Genomic DNA, 20,702 nt, shown 5'->3' with positions numbered 1-20,702 from the left:
CACGAATATTTTATTTCTATAACATTTGGATATTGCCTTTCAGAAGAAATTGCACATATAATGGTGCAGACAGCACACACCGTAGAACAAATATAAAACAAATGTGTAAATTTGTCCATAGGTGAGATATGGAAGAAAGCCGGTGCAAATATCAAACTCACCATATGGCAAACGCACCATATGTGCATGTTATCTAATGCTATAGTTACGGTATACTGCATGGAACATCACCATGAAAAGATCAGTTCTTTTGAACTCTATTTTTCCATGAAAACTTTTGTCTCTCCATTTGCCTAAGGGTTAAACCATGTGATAATGCTTTGGGATTATTATTAGTAACCAAACCGTGTGTGCTAAGTCAGTTAGATAGTCAAAACTCAGTGTTTGTACAGTAAAGAGCAGGTTTAATGAGACAATGAGAAGTCTGCAAAACAGACATGCAATGCATTTTATATGATAGGTAGGTCATTTTGAGTGTGTTTATGTTGCTATCTCATTTACATTTTCCATTAAATAACTTTTATGTCCCCAACATGTTTTCTTATGTTTTTAAGCATTGAACCAAATAATACAGTGTTAAAACATGCCAACCTTTCTGTCAGTAAGCTCCTTGTCTTTTGATGCCTTGTCGATAACACCTTCCCATAAACATGCAAATGCACACGCACGGCACGCACACACACACACACACACACACACAGTTCAGACCTTACAGTTACTGCTGGGAAGAGAGAATGATACACAGAGGAACATATACTTGCCATTTAATTTGTTTTTAATTAGTTTTTACCGGGGACGAGTTGCACCAAAATGATTTTCACCTGTGTTTTTTCTCTAGTAAGTGTTTATATGTATATATATGTATTTATATATATATATAGTTAATGCTATTTGATCATCTTATTGTTTTAGATATGTTGATTTCGAGTCACCGTCATCTGTGTGCATTTTTAAATATCTGTCTGTAAATGTTTAAAAAGTCTGAATAATGGATCAAATCCATTTTTAATGTAGTAAATTGAAATAACACGTTCGACGTAGAAATTATAAGTGTGTGTATATTTACATTTACATTTACATTTACATTTATTCATTTGGCAGACGCTTTTATCCAAAGCGACTTACAAAAGAGGAAAACATCAGCGAATCATCTTAAGGAGACCGTGGTACAAAAAGTGCCATACTACAAAGTTTCACTATCATCAGAATAGTATACAAAACAGATTTAAGTGCAACAAGAATTGTAATTTTTTTTTTTGTTTGTTTTGTTTTTTTTTTGTGACCGGTTAAGTGCTTTTGGAAAAGATGTGTTTTTAGCCGTTGTTTGAAGATAGAGAGTGAGTTAGCTTCCCGGATTGAGTTGGGAAGGTCATTCCACCACCGTGGTATGATGAAACTGAAAGTCCGGGAAAGTGTTTTGGTGCCTCTTTGTTTTGGTACAACAAGGCGACGTTCCTTAGCCGACCGCAGGCTTCTGGTGGGAACGTAGCTCTGCATAAATGTTTTTAGGTATGCTGGAGCATACCCAGTGACTGTTTTGTATGCCAGCCTCAGGGCCTTGAATTTAATACGTGCATCAACCGGCAGCCAGAGGAGAGAGACGAGGAGTGGTGTAACATGTGCTCTCTTAGGTTCATTAAAGACCAGACGTGCTGCTTCACTTCTATGTAATTTCATTCTTTTTAATTATAGGATGCACAATTCCTTCTGTGGAGTCTGTAGATGTTTGATAAAGTAAAGAAAAATAATTGTGAATATTTCAGTTTTCCTGTGTAATGAAACAACATCATACAGAAGAGGAAAAGTTATTGACTGGCAAGTAACTTTACGATTTTATTTTAGTGTTTTGTACTTTTTTAACAGGTGGTTTTCACAATCCAGGGAGAGATTATACCAGAGTATGCATCAGTCATTGAAGAGAGGACAACACTGTTCATGCACGATAAGAGAAACGGCGTCCCTCTTTGGCAGGTGTGTGAATTATCTCTAACCGTTTGCTGATTTACCAGATCATTTCCAAACCTATAAAAAAATGCAATTTAAAAGCTTTAAGCATTTAAAAGAATTTCTGATGTACAATAAAATCTTTAATGCAGAATGCGACAACCTCAGAGCTCCATGATGTTCGAATGGAGGCGGCATCTGGTGGCATGATCAGGAGAAAGAGGGATTGGATGATTCCACCCATTAGTATTCCAGAAAACAATAAAGGCCCGTTCCCAAAGGAACTGGTGAAGGTGGTGTTTTTCTCTTTCCCGTGACCCATGTTTCCTTTTTATTATGTCCTGGTTTTAACATTTGACTAAAGCAGAATTCTTGGTTTTATTTGCACCACAGATGAAGTCCACGGCTGCCAAGTCAATGAAAATGATTTATAAAATTACGGGCGCTGGAGCCGATCTGCCTCCCAGGGGGCTTTTCATAGTGAACAAATATTCAGGCATGTTGTCTGTGACCAAAGAACTGGACAGAGAGGAAACTCAACAATACGTTGTAAGTGGTACGGACCGTTTGAATGAATATGCAACTTTAAATTTGACTTGATCCTTCATTTTTCATCACCTTGAATCAGAAGCACATTTTTAGCTTTATGCACTATATTAAAAAGTCTCTGCATTTGAATGATGTATAATGCAGGTGTATTCTTGTTTATTGTGTGTGTTTGTATGTACTTGAGCAGCTGACAACTCATGCCTCGGCAGAAGGTCAAGACTACATCGAAACCCCCATTAATATCATTATAAAAGTTATTGACCAAAATGACAACAGACCGGTCTGCACCCAGAATCCTTTTACAGGAAACGTCCTAGAAAGGGCAAAACAAAGTAAGACATGGAGATATCTTGAAAATCATTAATCCTTATTATTTTTGTATCATATAATATGTACATACATGGGTGTTTCTTCAACTTCGGTCTTTTTTTAGCGCTCATTAAAACATTTTTCACACTCAATTTGTTTTTCTTGTAACGTTGTCCAACAGTGTGCGCACATGCTTTTTATGTACCCTAAATGAACACAGATTAGATTACATTTAGGACTAGGTGATACAATCCCTTGTGTGTTGCACATCCCTTGAGGCCTTGCTGTTATGAGTGGGAATGATGATGACATCTCAGGGTTTTCAAGCGGGCACCCTCCTTCCTCAGCGTTTCACTGATGAGCCCACTACACCTCTAGAGGGTTCAGCAATGAGGCCTGGCCTCCCAGGCTCACCCCCCTTGACGTCAACTCGTTCCTGATGTTACTTTGGAGCCCAGGTGTTGTCTCTCCTCTTAATCCAGAGCTACTGGCTTGCCCTTTCAGCTGCACTGGAAAGGGCTTTGATGGCTTGCCGTTGGGCCTGGCCTCGGATTCCCATGTCTGGTAGTTGACATGCCTACGCAGCCTCTGCAGCCAACTTCCACTGGACAAATTTACATTTGCATTTATGCATTTGGCAGACACTTTTATCCAAAGCGACTTACAGAGAACTTATTACAGGGACAATCCCCCCATAGCAACCTGGAGTTAAGTGCCTTACTCAAGGACACAATGGTGGTGGCCGTGGGGTTCGAACCAGCGACCTTCTGATTAACAGCCCTGTGTTTTAGCCACTATGCCACCACCATTCGAAATGCTTCCTTGTCCCACAACTCCTTCCAAGAGAACTTATAAGTGGTGTGGTGGTGGTGTAGTGGTCTAAAGCACATAACTGGTAATCTGGTAATCAGAAGGTTGTAGGTTCGATCCCCACAGCCACCACCATTGTGCCCTTGAGTAAGGCACTTAACTCCAGGTTGCTCTGGGGGGTAGTAATAAGGGCTCTGTAAGTCGCTTTGGATAAAAGCATCTGCCAAATGCATAAATGTAAATGTTATAACAAATAACATTTTCACACTTTTTGTGCAAGTTAGCAAAAAGACAGCTTGATTGGAAAGTCATCATTTTTTAAATATTGATTGTTACGTTTGTTTCACTCTATGTTCAGATGATCATAGTTTTAAACATGCAAAAGAATTACATATATTTACATATTTATGCATTTGTCAGATGCTTTTTTCCAAAGCGACTTACAGTGCACTTATTACAGGGACAATCCCCCCGGAGCAACCTGGAGTTAAGTGCCTTGACTCAAGGACACAATGGTGGCGGCTGTGGTGATCGAACCAGCAACCTTCTGATTACCAGTTATGTGCTTTAGCCCACTACACCACCAGCACTCTGCTGGAGATTACATTTTAATATGGATTTCTGTAGTTTAATATTAATACTTTGGGTCTGGAGCTTACAGGTTAAAACAGTAAAATCTCTACACAAATGGCATTTGAAAAGTACTAAGAATAAATGATGGCGGCCTGGTAAAAAAAACCTCCAAGTCAGTTTTAAAGCAACCTTCATATAAGAAAAAGAAGAAAGTTGAAGTCTGTTTGTTTTGATGAAATCAACCCCTGGGACATGAAATGGCCAGCGTTTGAAGAAACACCCATATATATATATATACATATACACACATAGTATATATATACTGTATATTCAAACTATAATTTGTCTCTTACAATAAAATGCTTTGTTTCATTCTCATACAGACGTACCAGTCACACAAGTGACAGCAGATGATCTTGATGATCCAGAAACTGAAAACAGCATTATACGTTATAAACTGGTGAGACAGGAACCCATCGGTGGGGTGTTCCACATTGACCCTGTCAGTGGTGTCATCAGTCTGGCCTCTTTTGGCACTTTGGACAGAGAGGTATATACATACAGCACACGCGGAATTACAAAATACATATTACAGGCACGCATACGTTCATAAATGGACGTTTCAGCCCAAAATGAAGCGGGAAAAATTAGAAATGCAATATTAAATGCTTATCTAAACATGGCTGTTTCTATGGCAACACAGACGAATCCTGTACATACACTGGCTGTGAAAGCAGCAGACATGGATGGTCAGGGTCTGTCCTCCACCTGCACAGTCGTCATCCACGTCACCGACAGCAATGACCACGCTCCTAGTTTCAGCCAAAAAACGGTGAATTCATCCTTTGAAATCATTGTTCTGATTTCAAATCAAATCTGCCATTGTTTTGGAAATTGTTGCATTACCATAATCTGAGTGTGTTGACAGTATGCAAGTACAGTGCAAGAAAATAAGGCAGGGGAAATCGTTGCGAGGTTGCCCGTCACAGATAGAGACGAACCTTTAAGTGTTAACGCAGTGACGAAGTTCACCATCATCAAGGGCAACGAGGAAGGATTCTTTAACATCAGCACCGGTCCCAACAAGATGGAGGGAATCATCACAACCACAAAAGTGAATATACACTCATATACCAAACTGAAAATACATTCAACTGACACATACGCATTTGAGTTTTATTATATGTATTTTTTCGTTTATAATTATTTATAGTTTTTTAACTTTGTGGGTGTGACAGGGTGGAGGGCGGGGCCGGGTCATGATTCTTATCAGGCTAATCAAGCCTCCGAGAGGGATAAAGGCAGACTGCGGATGGGGGTGCGACAGAGAGAGAGCATTTACGGGCAGCTGTCCGTCCTATGTGTGTGTTTGTGTCTTTTGGTTTAGTTTTATATTAAATATAATTTATATTTATATCCGGTTCTCACCTCATCCTTTCCCTTATACCGCTTTACACTGGTGCCGGTGAGAACCGGCTTGAAAATATAAATAATATTTTTAATAAAGAACTAAAACCAAAAGACACAAACACACACATATGACGGACAGCTGCCCTTAAACGCTTTCTCTCTGTCGCACAGTGATTTCTTTAAGACTGCAAGGAAGCTCAGCTTCCCTATAATGTCAAAAAATAATGGTCAAATATGTACTATTGTGTAAACAATTTATTGACTAAAAATGCGTTAGAACACGTTCATCTCGAAGACGAGTTCGTTCAGAATCAGCTACATTACATATAGCAGGTCGGCTGACTCGATTTACTTCTCATACATTCCCGTAGCGTCAGTGCATTTCCCTGTTGAAGCCGGCGTCCATTGACTTCAATGGGGCTGCTCTGAACAGTTTTTTCAGTGCTCCGAAAATAGGCGGTCATTGGATAAATGCTGCGATTATGTCCCGCCCACGGACGCTCAGCGTCTCTGGGGGTGAATGAGAGTGGGCTGGCCGGACTCCGGGCTTCAGCGTGATGATTGGAGGATCTGTCGAAAGACTGCATCTCCTTTTGATTGACAGCGAATCTGTACTATAAGAAGTCACTGAAGCTATTTCAGGCTCAGTCCCATCATGGATTTCTCAAGTGTAGTCGAAAGACAAACTGCTGCAACCTATTTCTTTATATTTGTTTGGCGAAATTGCTAGTCAATTTGCATAATACATTTCACACAATTATACACCACATTCCTTGTTTCAGTTTTACCAAGTTTAATATATTTTGTTTTAGAGCGTTCGTTCGTTCGTTCGTTCATTCATTCATTCATACAGTAGGCTAGGCTAGCATCGTGAAACTGCGCACGATGGCAGACGGTGTTAATATTGTCGACCTGATTTTGGCGAAGCCATTTGAAAGTCTTCCTTACGAGGAAAAAATTAGAATTAAACAGCAGGGCAGATCAACACCTACGATTGATTTAGTGCAAAAAATAGGGTAAATAAGTTTATAATGTAGGCCGAAAATGAGCTTCCCCTCTTTGAAAGACCAGCAGCCGCCACTGCTGTCGCACCACCGTCCGCAGTCTGCCTTTATCCCTCTCTGAGGCTTGATTAGCCTGATAAGGGACCGGGTGTGTAAAATCACGACCTCCGCCCTGTGACAGTAGGACAGGTCAGTTTAAATCAACAAGACACTATTTGAGAGGCGGGGAATAGGATAAGGAAAGGATGCAGTCGGGACTCAAACCTGAGTCCCCGTAAAAGCACCAAGTCTCTATTGCGTCACATGTTTTAATGGGATAATTATGAGCCACCACTGCATAACTCATCCTATGCCTTTTGTGCTACAGACATACAGTATATGGTGTGTGATACCTTAAATCATAAGGGCTGTTAAGGAGAGAGGTGTGTTATTACTTTCCTAAGTGATAGTGACTTACAATATCTGAGTTTGGGAGCCAAGAACTGCTTCTTATGCAGAACCAGTTACTACCCGACCAGTGTAGTCTGATTCCAGAACAAATGACTCTTTTGAATCTACAGGGCGAAACATACTACCCGACCTGTGTAGTCTGATTCCAGAACAATTGACTCTTTTCAGGGTTCCCACACATCCTGGAAAACCTGGCAGTTTTCCAGTGATGGAAAAGTCCTGGAACATATTTTCGTATAGTAAAACGGTTTGACTGTTGCTAGCAATGTTTTCGTTACATGTACAAAAACATGGTAACAGTCGGGACTCGGAATAGGAGTCAAATACACAAACTGATGGTGGCTGTGGATTGTGAAACAACATTAATGGTTAAGGGCACTTAAACCCTCATGATTGATTACAGCAGCAGCCAATCGTGTGCTTGGCAATCGCGGTACATCCGAGGCAGATCGCTTGATTGGCAGCTCATGTACAGTGTGAAGTGGCACTCGTAAAACTTCTTATTCATAAACAAACTGAATGACCTGGTACTGTACATGTACCTACCAAGTGTGCCGCACAAGCCCTTAAAAGTGAAGCCAAAACGTCTCGATCGCCCCCCGGTGACTGGTCCTAGTATAGGTCATAAACCCTGCCTCCCCATGTTATTCAACGGGACGTGAGACCAACTAAACAATTAAATTACACTTCACATATCTTTTTTCCAAAGATAGTTTCTGTCATTTACTGTCGTTTCTATCACGATGATGTCATTTCAAGTGTTTGTTTTCAAAATAAGTTTGTTTTTAGTTATTTGATGCTATAAAAACGGTGCTGTGACATCATGATTGACAGCTGTGATTGACAGGTTCTCTGAGCGAAGTAGTCACTGAAGCACCAACTGATTTTTTTCGGGATCTTCGGAGGATTGAGGAGATTGGAGCTTTAAATTGAATATCTAAATTTCTATAATTAATTATTTCACACCATCATAAGTCAAAAGTCAAAAGTGCAGGGGCGTGTGCTTGCGATTGATTCAGCGAGAGTGAGGGCGGGGCCTTGATTTCGGGGCTTTACTTCCTGCTCACTACTGCGCAGGTCTGGTCCCGAAATCGCAACTTGCGCAGACTCAAGTCCCAAGATGTCAGCGCCATATCGGGACACTGGCGGCTTCAGTTCTCACCAATGGAAAAGAGTGAAGGGGTGTCGGCCATCTTTTTTTACAGTCTATGGTACTCTCTGAATGAGAGGGGCATGTTGTTCCTTTACGTCAGCATCGGCATGGAAAAGGATGGAAGAGCTGTTAATGTGTACAAGTGACTGATGTTTATTTACATTCAAATTTATTCATCTGGCAGATGTTTTTATCCAAAAGAGGAATACATCATAAGCGATTCATCTTAAGGAGACAGTGGTACGAAAAGTGCTGCAGAACAAATTACTTTTATCAGCTAGTTCTTTTAAGTGAATAAGTGAAAGTCATTTATTTTGTCTGACTTGAAGTGAACCAAGAATCAGGAGACTTTCCTACTCCTAACCATATCGGCTGGTGGATTATAATTCAGTAGAAATGTAATAGACTTGCATTGAAAGTGGCACCCGGGCCATGCCTAAGGACCAAAATGTCATAGAGGTGTCCTAGCAACTGCATAGTAACCTACCACAACACCCTAGCATTGTGCTGATGAGTTTTGCATGGCCAAGCACCACTCAAACTTTCTTTATCAAATGCTACAATCTTATTGTTTGTGTTTAGGGTCTGGATTTTGAGAAGGTCAGAAGCTTCTCTCTGGTGCTAATGGTAGAGAACGAGGTTCCATTTGCTGTTCCTCTGTCCACCTCCACGGCCACCGTAACCATCTCAGTGCTGGACGTTAATGAGTCACCCATTTTTGAGCATGCAGGGAAACAGGTCTCCGTATTTGAGGACCTCCCAGTGGGCAGCAACATCACCAAATACACCGCCAAGGACCCAGATACGGAAAGAGAGCAGAGAATAAGGTCCTGCAAAGACATGCGTGCACACACTTAAACCATATCTGGATAACAAAATATTAAACCAAGTGGCATCTGCAAAGGAATTATACTAGGGCACAACTCACTTTTTGCAATGGCTTATAACCAACTGGTGGCAACATGATTTTTAGAGGCTGTATTTAATGTCAGTTCCTCTCAGAGTAACCACAGGTGTAGTCCAGCACATTAACTGTGTCCCACTAAATTTCTGCAACCAGAAATTGTCCAAAAAAAACATTATATGTCAATCAATGTCACTTGTTTGGATATATTGCTTTCTAGTGCAATGCATTTTGAAGTATGGTGCCAAAGCATGCTTTTCCAGGCCACTGTAGATGTATACACTTTATAAACACTGTTTTGTTGTGATTTGCCTATTCTCACATGTTTGAGTGTGCTTTCATATCAGATATATGTTGCAGAAAGACGTTGCTAAATGGCTGGACATCACAGAGGACACTGGACACGTTACAGTCAGGAGCTCATTGGACAGGGAGTCCTCGTTCGTTAAAGATGGACAGTACATGGTCTTAATAGTGGCTTATGACAATGGTAATTCAAATGAACATTAGATTGTGATGTCATCCCAGATGGATGACTTTCTTTCTTTGCTGAACACAAATTAAGATTTTAAAAGAATATCTCAGCTCTGTTGGTCCTCGCAATGCAAGTGAATGGGTGCCAAATTTACGAAGCTCCAAAATCCACATAAAGGGAGCTTAAAGGTAATCCATATGACTCTAGTGGTTAAATGCACATATTTAGAAGTGGTGTTATTCATTTTATAATTAATTTATTATAATTAATTATAGTACATTTTTTATCATAAATTCTCCCTGCCCAGTAGGAGGCGATATGCATGAAGAAAGTGAATCGCCAAAAACACAAGGAGAACGTGAAAGTAAAGTGGAGATTGTCTGAGCAGTGAAAAATAAATTAAATATTGATCTGTTTCTCACCCACACCTATCATATCGCTTCGGAAGACATGGATTGAACTACTGGAGTCGTCTGGAGTACTTCTATGTTGCCCTAAAATGTGCTATATAAATACAATTATTATTATTATTATTATTATTATTATTATTATTATTATTATTATTATTATTATTATTATTATTAAGAGGGAGGATGGAGAACAGGAGGTCAAAACACATACATTAACTGTCAAGGAATGAGCAGACAACATGGCTTTAAATGCACAAAGACTAATGAGGTGAGTGAGACACAGGTAAGAAACAATCATAGACAGCTGGCAGTGATGAGGGCAGGGAATTATGGGAAATGTAGTCCGGGAGGAATTGATGACAGAGGCAAAACACAGGGCGGACAACAGAGAATTGTGACAATTACTTGGTAATGGTTCCATTGGATTTGCGAATTAACACGTTTTAAATAATTATTTAAGAGATATCTTAAAAAGCCCTTTTTGAGGTATTGATTATGGGTTACTTTATTGAATCTTGATTTTGAGGTGTATCTCCAACACTCGCAAAATAAAGGGCGATGTCTACGCATATGGATTTATAGAGCCAAAAGTTATTTCAGAACTGACTTAAGACTTAAAATAACTTCAAATATTAATCTGATTAATGCCATGCATTCATTTGATATTACACTCACCTAGAACTTTATTAGGAACACCTGTACACCTGTACACCTACTTATTCATTTGATTATCTAATCAGCCAATCATGTGGCAGCAATGCACTGCATAAAATCAGCAAATATGGGTCAGGAGCTTCAGTTAATGTTCACATCAACCATCACAATAGGGAAAATTGGTGGCATGATTGTTGGTGCCAGACAGGCTGGTTTGACTGGTATAACTGCTGATCTCCTTGGATTTTCATGCACAACAGACACTATAGTCTCTAGAGTTTACTCAGAATGGTGCCAAAAACAAAAAACATACAGTCAGCGGCAGTTCTGTGGACAGAAACACATTGTTGATGAAAAAGGTCAACGGAGAATGGCCAGACAGGTTTGAGCTGACAGAAAGGCTACAGTAACTCAGATAACCACTCTGTACATTTGTAGCGTGCAGAATAGCATCTAAGAATGCAAACACATCGAACCTTGAGGCGAATGGGCTACGACAGCAGAAGACCATATTGGGAACTATTTTTAGGACCATACTGTTCCTAATAAAGTTCTAGGTGAGTGTATATTACTCTCATTCATTATATTTCAGTGTCAGTCTTACGGTTCTCTTTCACATTTCTCTGGAGCGCAGCAAGTCTGCATTCTGTGTCGCATTTATACCATGGTAAAGTTATTTGCGCTTTGAAATATTTAATGTGAGCCGTAAGTGAGTGGTATGGATACATTCATTAATATTAACAAATGCAAAAGCCTCCTTTTGAATAGTGTGTCCACATTTGTGCGTGTGCTTGTTTTCAGTTTTTCTTGTGCACACGCAATTTAATAGATTGCACTTACAAATCGGTGACCTTTATTTGGGATCTCAGTAAATCAGGGCCTTAGAGAGATTGGTCAGCCTCTTTCTCACTCCTTTTGTGTATCGTAGACAAAAATAACTCCTTTCTGTACATGTTTTAAATGACGAGGGTGCATAGATGACATGTTTGCATCTAGATGCAGAATTTGCATTTTTGGGTGAACTGTCTCTTAAAACTGCACATCTTGAAAATATTTTAGCCTTAAAGGGATAGTTCACCCAAAAAAAATTAAAATTATCATCATTTACTTAACCTTCATGATATCGCAAGTGTGTCTGACTTTATTTCTTCACCAGAACACATTTGAAGAAAAATAGTAAAATATCTCAGCTCAGTAGGTCCTTAAAATGCAAGTGGATGGTGATCAGATTTTGATGGTCCAAAAATCACAGACAGTCAACATAAACATCATCCATACGACTCCAGCTGTTAAATTAATGTCTTCTAAAGTGACACAATCACTTTTGGTCAGGGGCGGAGCCAGGAGTTTTTCAAAGGGGGGTGACACCCAGGACGGAGAGGTTTGGTGACCTTGGTGTGCACACATGTTAAGTTTGTACATTTGTACAGAGATGATTTCACCTCTAAAGAACTAAATTGTGCCAAAAAAATGACATAATAAAATTACTAAAACAGGAATTGCTAGCTCCACCACTGCTTTTGGTGTGAAAAAAAGATAAATAATAAAGAACTTTTTAACTATAAACCATCACTTCCAGTAGCTTCACGAGAGCGCTGCATTAACGCGGTCTCTCGTGTGACGTATTCACGTTGGCATGTTACGGACGTTACGGAGACATCCAGGTTAAGCACACAAACGCACCATTGTGAAAAACATACAGATACAAATACAGATCTAAACCAAAACCAACAAAGCTTCTGGTCATGTAAATGTACCCTGAAATGTAATGTAATCTTTGTCTTCAATTTGGTTTCATTCATAAAACAATTAATAATAAAAAATTACTTTAAAGGGTTAGTTCACCCAAAAATGAAAATGATCATAATTGACTCACCCTCAAGCCATCTTATTTGTATATGACTTTCTTCTTTCAGCCAAACACAATCGGAGTTATATAAAAAAATATCCTGGCTCTTCCAAGCTTTATAATGGGAGTGAATGGTACCTGAGATTCTGAAGCCCAAAAAAGTGCATCCATCCACCAAAATGGGGGTTAATAAAGTCCTTCTAAAGCGAAGCGATGCGTTTTTGTAAGAAAAATATCCATATTTATAACTTTATAAACTATAATTACTGGCTTCTGGTATCAGTTGTAAACAGTGCTGCTCTTTTGGGTGTGTCATATGTGCCAATGCGATTACATCACATGCGCATACGGAAGCATGATTCAGAGTTAAAAGTACTTAAATATTCATCTTTTCATACCAAAAGGGATCACGCCACTTTAGAAGATATTAATTTAACCGCTGGAGTCATATGGATGATGTTTATGTTGACTGTCTGTGATTTTTTGAGCTTCAAAGGTCTGATCACCATCCACTTCCATTTTAAGGACCTACTGAGCTGAGATCATTTACTATTTATCTTCAAATGTGTTCTGCTGGAGAAAGAAAGTCAGACAAACCTGAGAAATAATGAGAGAAGTTTCCTTTCTGGGTGAACTATCCCTTTAAACTTCAAGCCTTTAAAGTTGTTGCTGTTGTCTGTTGTCTGTAGATAATGAGCCCACCACAGGTACAGCCACATTAGTGATTGAGTTGATGGATGTTAATGACAACGCTCCGGTACTGGAGCAGCGCAGACTCCAGATGTGTTCTACAGAACCGAAGCCCGTCCGTCTGACCATCACAGATGCAGATGGGCCAGAATATGGCGCACCCTTCTCTGTCGACCTGCATAAAGAATATCACATTAACTGGACCGTCACCAGCAACTCCAGCAGTAAGACGTATTCACATTTTAACCCAAACATCTTTAAGAATGTAAAAGCTGCTGAAAAGTGGTGCAGGAAAAACACTCAAAGTGTTCTGAAGCCATACGATAGATTTGTGTGAGGGACAGCATGAAATGTTTCATGAAGTTATTTAAAAGACATGAGGGTGAGTAAATGATGACAGAATTTTCCATTTCGGATGAGCTATCTATTCCTGTAATATAATATAAATATAGAGGATGTCTAATTCTCTTTCTCAGGCAGTGCAGTGTGGTTTCTGAGTCCTCGCAGATATCTGGCTGCTGGCGAGTATCAGCTGTTGTTGCGTGTGTACGACTCCCAGATGTTATTTCAGGACAGCTCTCTCGTGGTGGAGGTGTGTGACTGTAAAGGTGACGATGTTACCTGCGTCAGTGGCATCCAAGCTGCTTCCATCTCCACCCTCTTCAGCTTTGTGTTAGCTGCCATCTTTTGCCTTCTTGGTAAGGAAACATCTCCTTTAAAGCTGTAACCTTTTCTGTTAAAACACCTTCTCCTATCTTATGATGCAAAGACAACTATAAATATGTCATTTGTATGTTAATTTAAAAAAAAAAAAACATTATACATACAAAAATATATATACATTTTGTCCACCAAATCACATTTATGTGGTGCTACCAATGTATTCATGATGTACATGTGGGGTTAGGGGATCTGCTGCCTGCCAGGAACAAACAGAGGCACCTTTGAACAATAGGCCAGACTAAGAGGAAACTAGTCTTTACATGTTAATAGCGCCCTCGTGTGTACATAACATGTCGTACTACGTGATAAGACCAAATTTCCTCTGTTTCTTGAATTAACCTCTAGGTTCATTTTTAACTGATATTATTAGTCAAATAAATAGTTTATGCCGGTTAATCTGTTCACTGGTTAACGGTCTACATCTCTAAATGTAGGAAGCTATTATGTTGTTAATGTGGTCAGAAACCATAAACAGAGAGGAACCTTTAGACTCTCATGACTAAACGTAAATTGTCACAATTTTTTGGCATTTTTATGAAAAAGCACCTTTTGATCAAGTCCTGTGGTGTAACCCTGAGAAAACGTCTTGAAATTCTTGAGTCAAGAATCAACGATATTTGTTAAAAAATATATTGTTTTACCTTGAAAAAATGTGTTTGAAATGAATGATAAATTTCACTAATGTATTCAAGGTGCAAGGGAAGTATTTTAATACCTTGTACATGATGGTTTCACCACATAGCGTTTGTAAAGGGTTAGTTCACCCAAAAATGAAAATTATTCCATCATTTACTCACCTTCAATCCATCATTTTTGTATATGACTTTCTTCTTTCAGCCAAACACAATCGGAGTTATATAAAAAAATATCCTGCTCTTCCAAGCTTTATAATGGGAGTGAATGGTACCTTAGATTCTGAAGCCCAAAAAAGTGCATCCATCCATCCATCATAAAAGTAATCCATATGGCTCCAGGGTATTTATAACTTTATAAACTATAATCACTGGCTTCCGGTAATGGCCATCTGTGCGTTCATGAGAGAGTCGAGTTCTGGCATATGACGTAGGCCTAGCATAAGCTCCGATGAGAAGTGACTAACGCAGAAGCGTGCATTGTTTACAGCAAAGGAAAATGGCGATAAGAAGTGAGTTGTTTTAGCTAACCTGTAGATTTGTGTTAGTCTTAAAATGGTGCGTTCGTGCGTCTATCCAGTCATTCCAATCGTCCATTCATGGCAGCAAACACTCTCAGCCTCTGTTAGCATTACCTGCATAAGCACCACGTGTCCCGTTCTCTCCGTCTACCGGATTCTTCTGTTTGTGCCGCTGCAGCAGCCTACGCCATCTCCCGGAGTTCCTGCTCGGTGTACTCGGTTCAAACAAATAGGGCTCAATCTCCTCTTCTCTTATATCGAAATCCTCCAGCATTTTTCTTTAAAAATCATCGTTGTTGTTTTCTAATTCGTGACTGGCATTTTGTTTTGCTCTATCCTCTGCGCTTCCGCATTTCATCACTTCTCAGTAGAGCTTACGCTCCGCTTACGTAACTCAACTCTCTTGTGAACGTGCAGACAGCTGTTACCAGAAGCCAGTAATTATAGTTTATAAAGTTATAAATATGGATATTTTTCTTACAAAAACGCATCGCTTCGCTTCAGAAAGCCTTTATTAACCCCCATTTTGATGGATGATTTTTGGGCTTCAGAATCTAAGGTACCATTCACTCCCATTATAAAGCTTGGAAGAGCCAGGACATTTTTTTTATATAACTCCGATTGTGTTTGGCTGAAAGAAGAAAGTCATATACACCTAGGATGGCTTGAGGGAGAGTAAATGATGGCACAGTTTTCATTTTTGGGTGAACTAACCCTTTAAAGTCATTTTGTATTTTTTTTGTAGAATTGTTTTTTTTTTTTTTTTTATGAATGAAACCAAATTGAAGACAAAGATTACATTTCCGGGTACATTTACATGACGTGTCTCTAGATCTTTTCACCTCCGTCATCTTTAGCATTCAGCATGCTATTCTGAATATATGTTAACAGTATTAATATACAGTATACTATGCAATAATAGCATGTTAGATATCGACAAATTAACGAACATTTATTTTATACTAAAGGAACTCAAAATTCACTCAAAATAATAGAAAATGAGTAGCAAGGATGATATATCTGTCTATATATATATCTATCAAAGTCTACATGCTTTGCTGTTTATTTGTATTTGTATGTACATGAATAACAGTATGCACCTGGTGAGCCAGCATGCGAGTTTAAGAGTATTAAAATCTGCTCCCAATTACAGGCGAACCTGCTTTTAATTGGAAAGTTTTCTTTTTTCTTTCCCCCAGTGCTGCTGCTGTTGCTTCTCCTTCTGAGGAGGAAATGTGCCGGAAAGCGGGAGCACTTTATCCACCAAGAACAAGACAGGGGCAATATTTTATGTTACAATGAGGAAGGAGGAGAAGAAGACCAGGTGAACATCCTCTTCAATTGTTCTTCATCCATGCACTTCCACTGAAGCGGTTTACCATACTTAAGCCTCAGTGCTCATGGTTTATGTTTGTGTGACAGGACTATGATATGAGCCTGTTGCAAAGGAGACCAGAGGTGTTCTGTACAGACATTGCCCCGATGGCCTTACCTCCCGTCTTCTATCGGCTACATCGAGAGGAGAACGAAGATATTGTAAACTTCATTGATGATGTATGTGTTGTAAACATGTTTGACTGTATGTTTGTTTAAAAAGGAGTGTTGTATGGAAGTATATTAATGGCAAAAGTTTAGTTTTAATAGTGCATTTTTTGGGGATGCAACTGCATATGACTGTATATTGACAATTGAGATCATTTTGCACAAAATGTCATTATTAACAATTCAGTAGTGAATATTCACCTTCCAAAATTCAGTTAAAAATTATAGATAGATACTTCCATACTGTTGTTCCCGGAACTCGTCATACTTGGTATGGTGGCTTACATGCATGTCTAATTATGTGTTTGTACAGAATCTATGCACTGCAGATGATGAGCACTTTGTGGCGCCGTATGACTCAGTGCTGGTGTTTGGTTATGAGGGAGAGGGCTCTGATGCTGGTTCTCTCAGCTCTCTGCAGTCGTCCAGCAGTGATGGGGATCAGGATTATAAACAGCTGCAGCACTGGGGGCCTCCGTTCAAAAGGCTGGCTGACATGTATGCAGGAGAAGAGGACTGATACATGCTCTGATCACAACATTACTAAAATGATCAGTATGTGAACCCTACCGGGTATAACATTCCTCTCTGGCTGTAGTTTTGGATGTATTATGTTGGCTTGACAAAGTCTACCGACATTAAAGTTTTTTCTTAAATCCCTAAACAAAGACCAAAATTGTAAGTTGTTAGTTCGCATTGAGGTTTCAAGCTACATCCTCCAAACTTGGCGCAGACTTTTAGACTGTTCTGACCTAGTTTATGTCTTTTCTAACTGATTGGATTTGCAGTTTTTCTGTAGGGGGCGATCAAAAATGGGGCAGAGTTACATTGATGAAAGCTCATGCTGTCAAAAATTCAAATGTAAACAAACCCACACAAGGCATTTAATCTCTGTTCAAGTTGCTCTCTCTTGCTTTTTTATCTAACCATCTACACTCCATGGACAAATGTATTGGGACACCTACAGATTACAACTAGAGGAGCTTTTATGACATCCCATTCTAAATCCATAGGCATTAATATTGAGTTGGCCCCCCCTTTGCAGCTATGACAGCTTCCACTCTTCTGGGAAGGTATTCTACAAGATATTGGAGTGTGTCTGTAGGAATTATTGCCCATTCTTCCAGAAGAGCATTTGTGAGGTCAGACACTGATGTTGGACGAAAGGGCCTGGCTCAAAATCTCCGTTCAAGTTCATCCCAATGATGTTCGATAGGGTTGAGGTCAGGGCTCTGTATGGGCCAGTCAAGTTCTTCCACCCCAAACTCATCCAACCATGCCTTTATGGACCTTGCTTTGTGCACTGGGGCACAGTCATGCTGGAACAGAAAAGAGCCTTCCGCAAACTGTTTCCACAAAGTTGGAAGCATAGAATTTTCCAAAATGCCTTGGTAAGCGGAGGCATTCACATTTCCCATCAGTGGAACTAAGGGGCCTAGGCCAACCCCAGTAAAACAACCCCATAGCATTATCCCTCCTCCATCAAACTTTACAGTTGGCACAATGCAGTCAGGCAGGAAATGTTCTCCTGGCATTCGCCAAACCCAAACTCGTCCATCAGACTGCCAGATAGAGAAGCGTGATTCGTCACCCCACAGAACACGTTTTCACTGCTCCAGAGTCCAGTGACGGCGTGCTTTACACCACACCAACAAGCTTGGCATTGTGCTTGGTGATGTAAGGCTTGCATACAGCTGCTCGACCATGGCAACCCATGCCATGAAGCTCCCGGCGTACAGTTTTTGTGCTGATGTTAATGCCAGAGGAGGTCTGGAACTCTGCAGTTATTGAGTCAGTAGAGCGTTGGCGACATTTACGCACAATGTGACTCGGCACTCGGTGACCCCGCTCTGTAACTCTACGTGGACTGCCATGGATAGGAGCTTGATTTTAAACACCTGTGGCAATAGGACTGATTGAAACACCTAAATTCAATGATTAAGAGGTGTGGCCCAATAGTTTTATCCTTATAGTGTAACTATCTATCTATCTATCTATCTATCTATCTATCTATCTATCTATCTATCTATCTGTCTGTCTGTCTGTCTGTCTATCTGTCTGTCTGTCTTGTCATGGGATTATTCAGCCCCAGTTTGTTTTGTGTGTATTCTTTTGTGTTGTTGCGGGTGTGGCATTAATTACGCATGCTGCCTGATTAATGCGACACTTGCACGCTATCTCCTTTCCCATATATAAGTAACCCTTTGTGTAAATTGTGTTTGTCAGATCGTTCTCGTTTGTTGTATTTTTTTTTTGTCTCTGGACATGCATGAATAGGGTTTCTTTGCCTATAGCACAAAGCTGAATTTTAAAATATATATTTTTTCATAGCAATTTTATTAGCCTTAAATCAATGAAACCATTTTTAAACATAAAAGTAATCCAAATGACTCCAGTGGTTTAATCCATGTCTTCAGAAGCAATGTAGTAGGTATGAGTGAGAAACCGATCAATATTAAATCCTTTTTTTTACCCTAAATCTCCATTTTAACTTTCACTTTCAGATGTGAAAGTGAAACTAAACAGGCTGCACATGTGACTTTTAGATGTAAAAGTGAAAGGGGAGATTTACAGGAAAAAAAGAAGTTCAATTTTGATCTTTTTCTCACCCAGACCTTTATAATGATGTATCTGGGCTAATCCCCGGATGTCCACTGACCCTAGAGCCGCCACTGCCTTCAGCTGTCACAGAAATGCTAACAGATGTATGTATTAATGTCATTTATGTATCAAGTATTCTATATAAATAATGTTATTTTAGAAATATGTTTAACCGTACTTAAAAGTAACTGATTGAAAGTAATTTACTGAAATATAATATTACACTACTTTTTACTAAAAATGTAATAGGATTACAGTAATAATTACTTAGTGATTGGATTACATCCAACACACTGCGTATGAATGAACTGACAGAATGTACACAATGTTAATTAAACTCTCAATAAACAGTGGTTAAGTAATACATTGTGTTTAAAATATGTATTTATAAAGAGTTTTTTGTTTTTTTATCCCCTTTTCTCCCCAATTTGGAATGCCCAATTCCCACTTAGTAGGTCCTAGTGGTAGCGCGGTTACTCACCTCAATCCGGGTGGCGGCGGACGAGTCTCAGTTGCCTCCACTTCTGAGACCGTCCTATCATGTGACTCGTTGTGCATGACACCGCGGAGACTCACAGCATGTGGAGACTCATGCTACTCTCCACGATCCACACACAACTCACCACACGCCCCTTTGAGAGCAAGAACCCCTAATCATGACCACAAGGAGGTTACCCCATGTGACTCTACCCTCCCTAGCAACCGGACCAATTTGGTTGCTTAGGAGACCTGGCTGGAATCACTCAGCACACCTCGTGAACTCGCGACTCCAGGGGTGGTAGTCAGCATTAATCCTCGCTGAGATACCCAGGCCCCCCTATAAATATGTAAACCTTTTGAAGACTATAATTTTTTGGTAACTCTTTACAATAAGGTTGTGTTCGTACCATTAGTAATCATGAGCTAACATGAACAATACTTTGACAGCACTTATTCATCTTGGTTATTGTTCATTTCTACATATACTAAAACATTTTTTTTAGGCGAAAAGTTGTAAAGGTTTACATTAATGCATTATGAACTAACAATGACGATTGTGTTTTTAGAAATTAAAATGAACCAAGATTAATAAACACTGTAAAAATGTGTTGTCCATTGTTACTTCAAATTACTTAATTCATTTACTAATGTTAACAAATGCAACCTTATCGTGAAGTCTTTTTGATCATTTTTATATTTGTTTTATGAAATTAGCCTCACACAATAAACACAGTACCACATATGCAGCCTGAGATTTATGACAACTAATACGAAACTTTAAAACAACCTTTGACCAGATCCTGACCAATCACAGGTCAGGACACTCCCTATCGGGTGTACCTTGAAGAAGTAGTTACCAGATGAACTTTGACATGTCTTTCAGGAAGACAGATTCTTTGCGTTGAAGTTAATCTATATATTTGAATGTTTGTTGATACTTTTGTTGGTTTGGACTGATTCAGAAGGCTGTTTCACATCTGATGCCAGGGTTTCAGAGGTAAGTTACATGTCACTGTATG

The 20,702-nt window shown here is 39.5% G+C and overlaps 1 protein-coding gene across 1 annotated transcript; it reads left to right on the top strand.

Annotated features, from left to right (window-relative positions):
- Positions 1-701: 701 nt before the first annotated feature.
- LOC127622738 (B-cadherin-like) lies at positions 702-19,551 on the top strand. The gene is made up of 15 exons (XM_052096804.1): positions 702-837; positions 1,864-1,971; positions 2,097-2,237; positions 2,338-2,493; positions 2,681-2,825; positions 4,569-4,735; positions 4,889-5,017; positions 5,114-5,299; positions 8,785-9,029; positions 9,454-9,596; positions 13,184-13,408; positions 13,661-13,882; positions 16,260-16,384; positions 16,483-16,614; positions 16,916-19,551. Exons 1-15 carry the CDS (start codon positions 811-813, stop codon positions 17,120-17,122), a joined length of 2,358 nt encoding a protein of 785 aa, XP_051952764.1. The 5' UTR covers positions 702-810; the 3' UTR covers positions 17,123-19,551.
- The last annotated feature ends 1,151 nt before the right edge of the window (positions 19,552-20,702 follow it).

This window comes from Xyrauchen texanus, chromosome 29 (genome assembly GCF_025860055.1).
Source record: "Xyrauchen texanus isolate HMW12.3.18 chromosome 29, RBS_HiC_50CHRs, whole genome shotgun sequence".
Classification (NCBI taxonomy): domain Eukaryota; kingdom Metazoa; phylum Chordata; class Actinopteri; order Cypriniformes; family Catostomidae; genus Xyrauchen; species Xyrauchen texanus.
Note: the sequence above shows the minus strand (reverse complement) of the source record. Positions and strands in the feature narration are given on the sequence as shown.

What these genes read in the sequence shown, in the direction of transcription:
- LOC127622738 (XM_052096804.1), top strand. Translation starts at nt 811, where the DNA reads ATGATTTTCACCTGTGTTTTTTCTCTA. An exon ending in CCTAGAAAGGGCAAAACAAA is followed by an intron (nt 2,826 to 4,568) that starts GTAAGACATGGA and finishes ATTCTCATACAG; the next exon opens with ACGTACCAGTCACACAAGTG. An exon ending in GAATCATCACAACCACAAAA is followed by an intron (nt 5,300 to 8,784) that starts GTGAATATACAC and finishes GTTTGTGTTTAG; the next exon opens with GGTCTGGATTTTGAGAAGGT.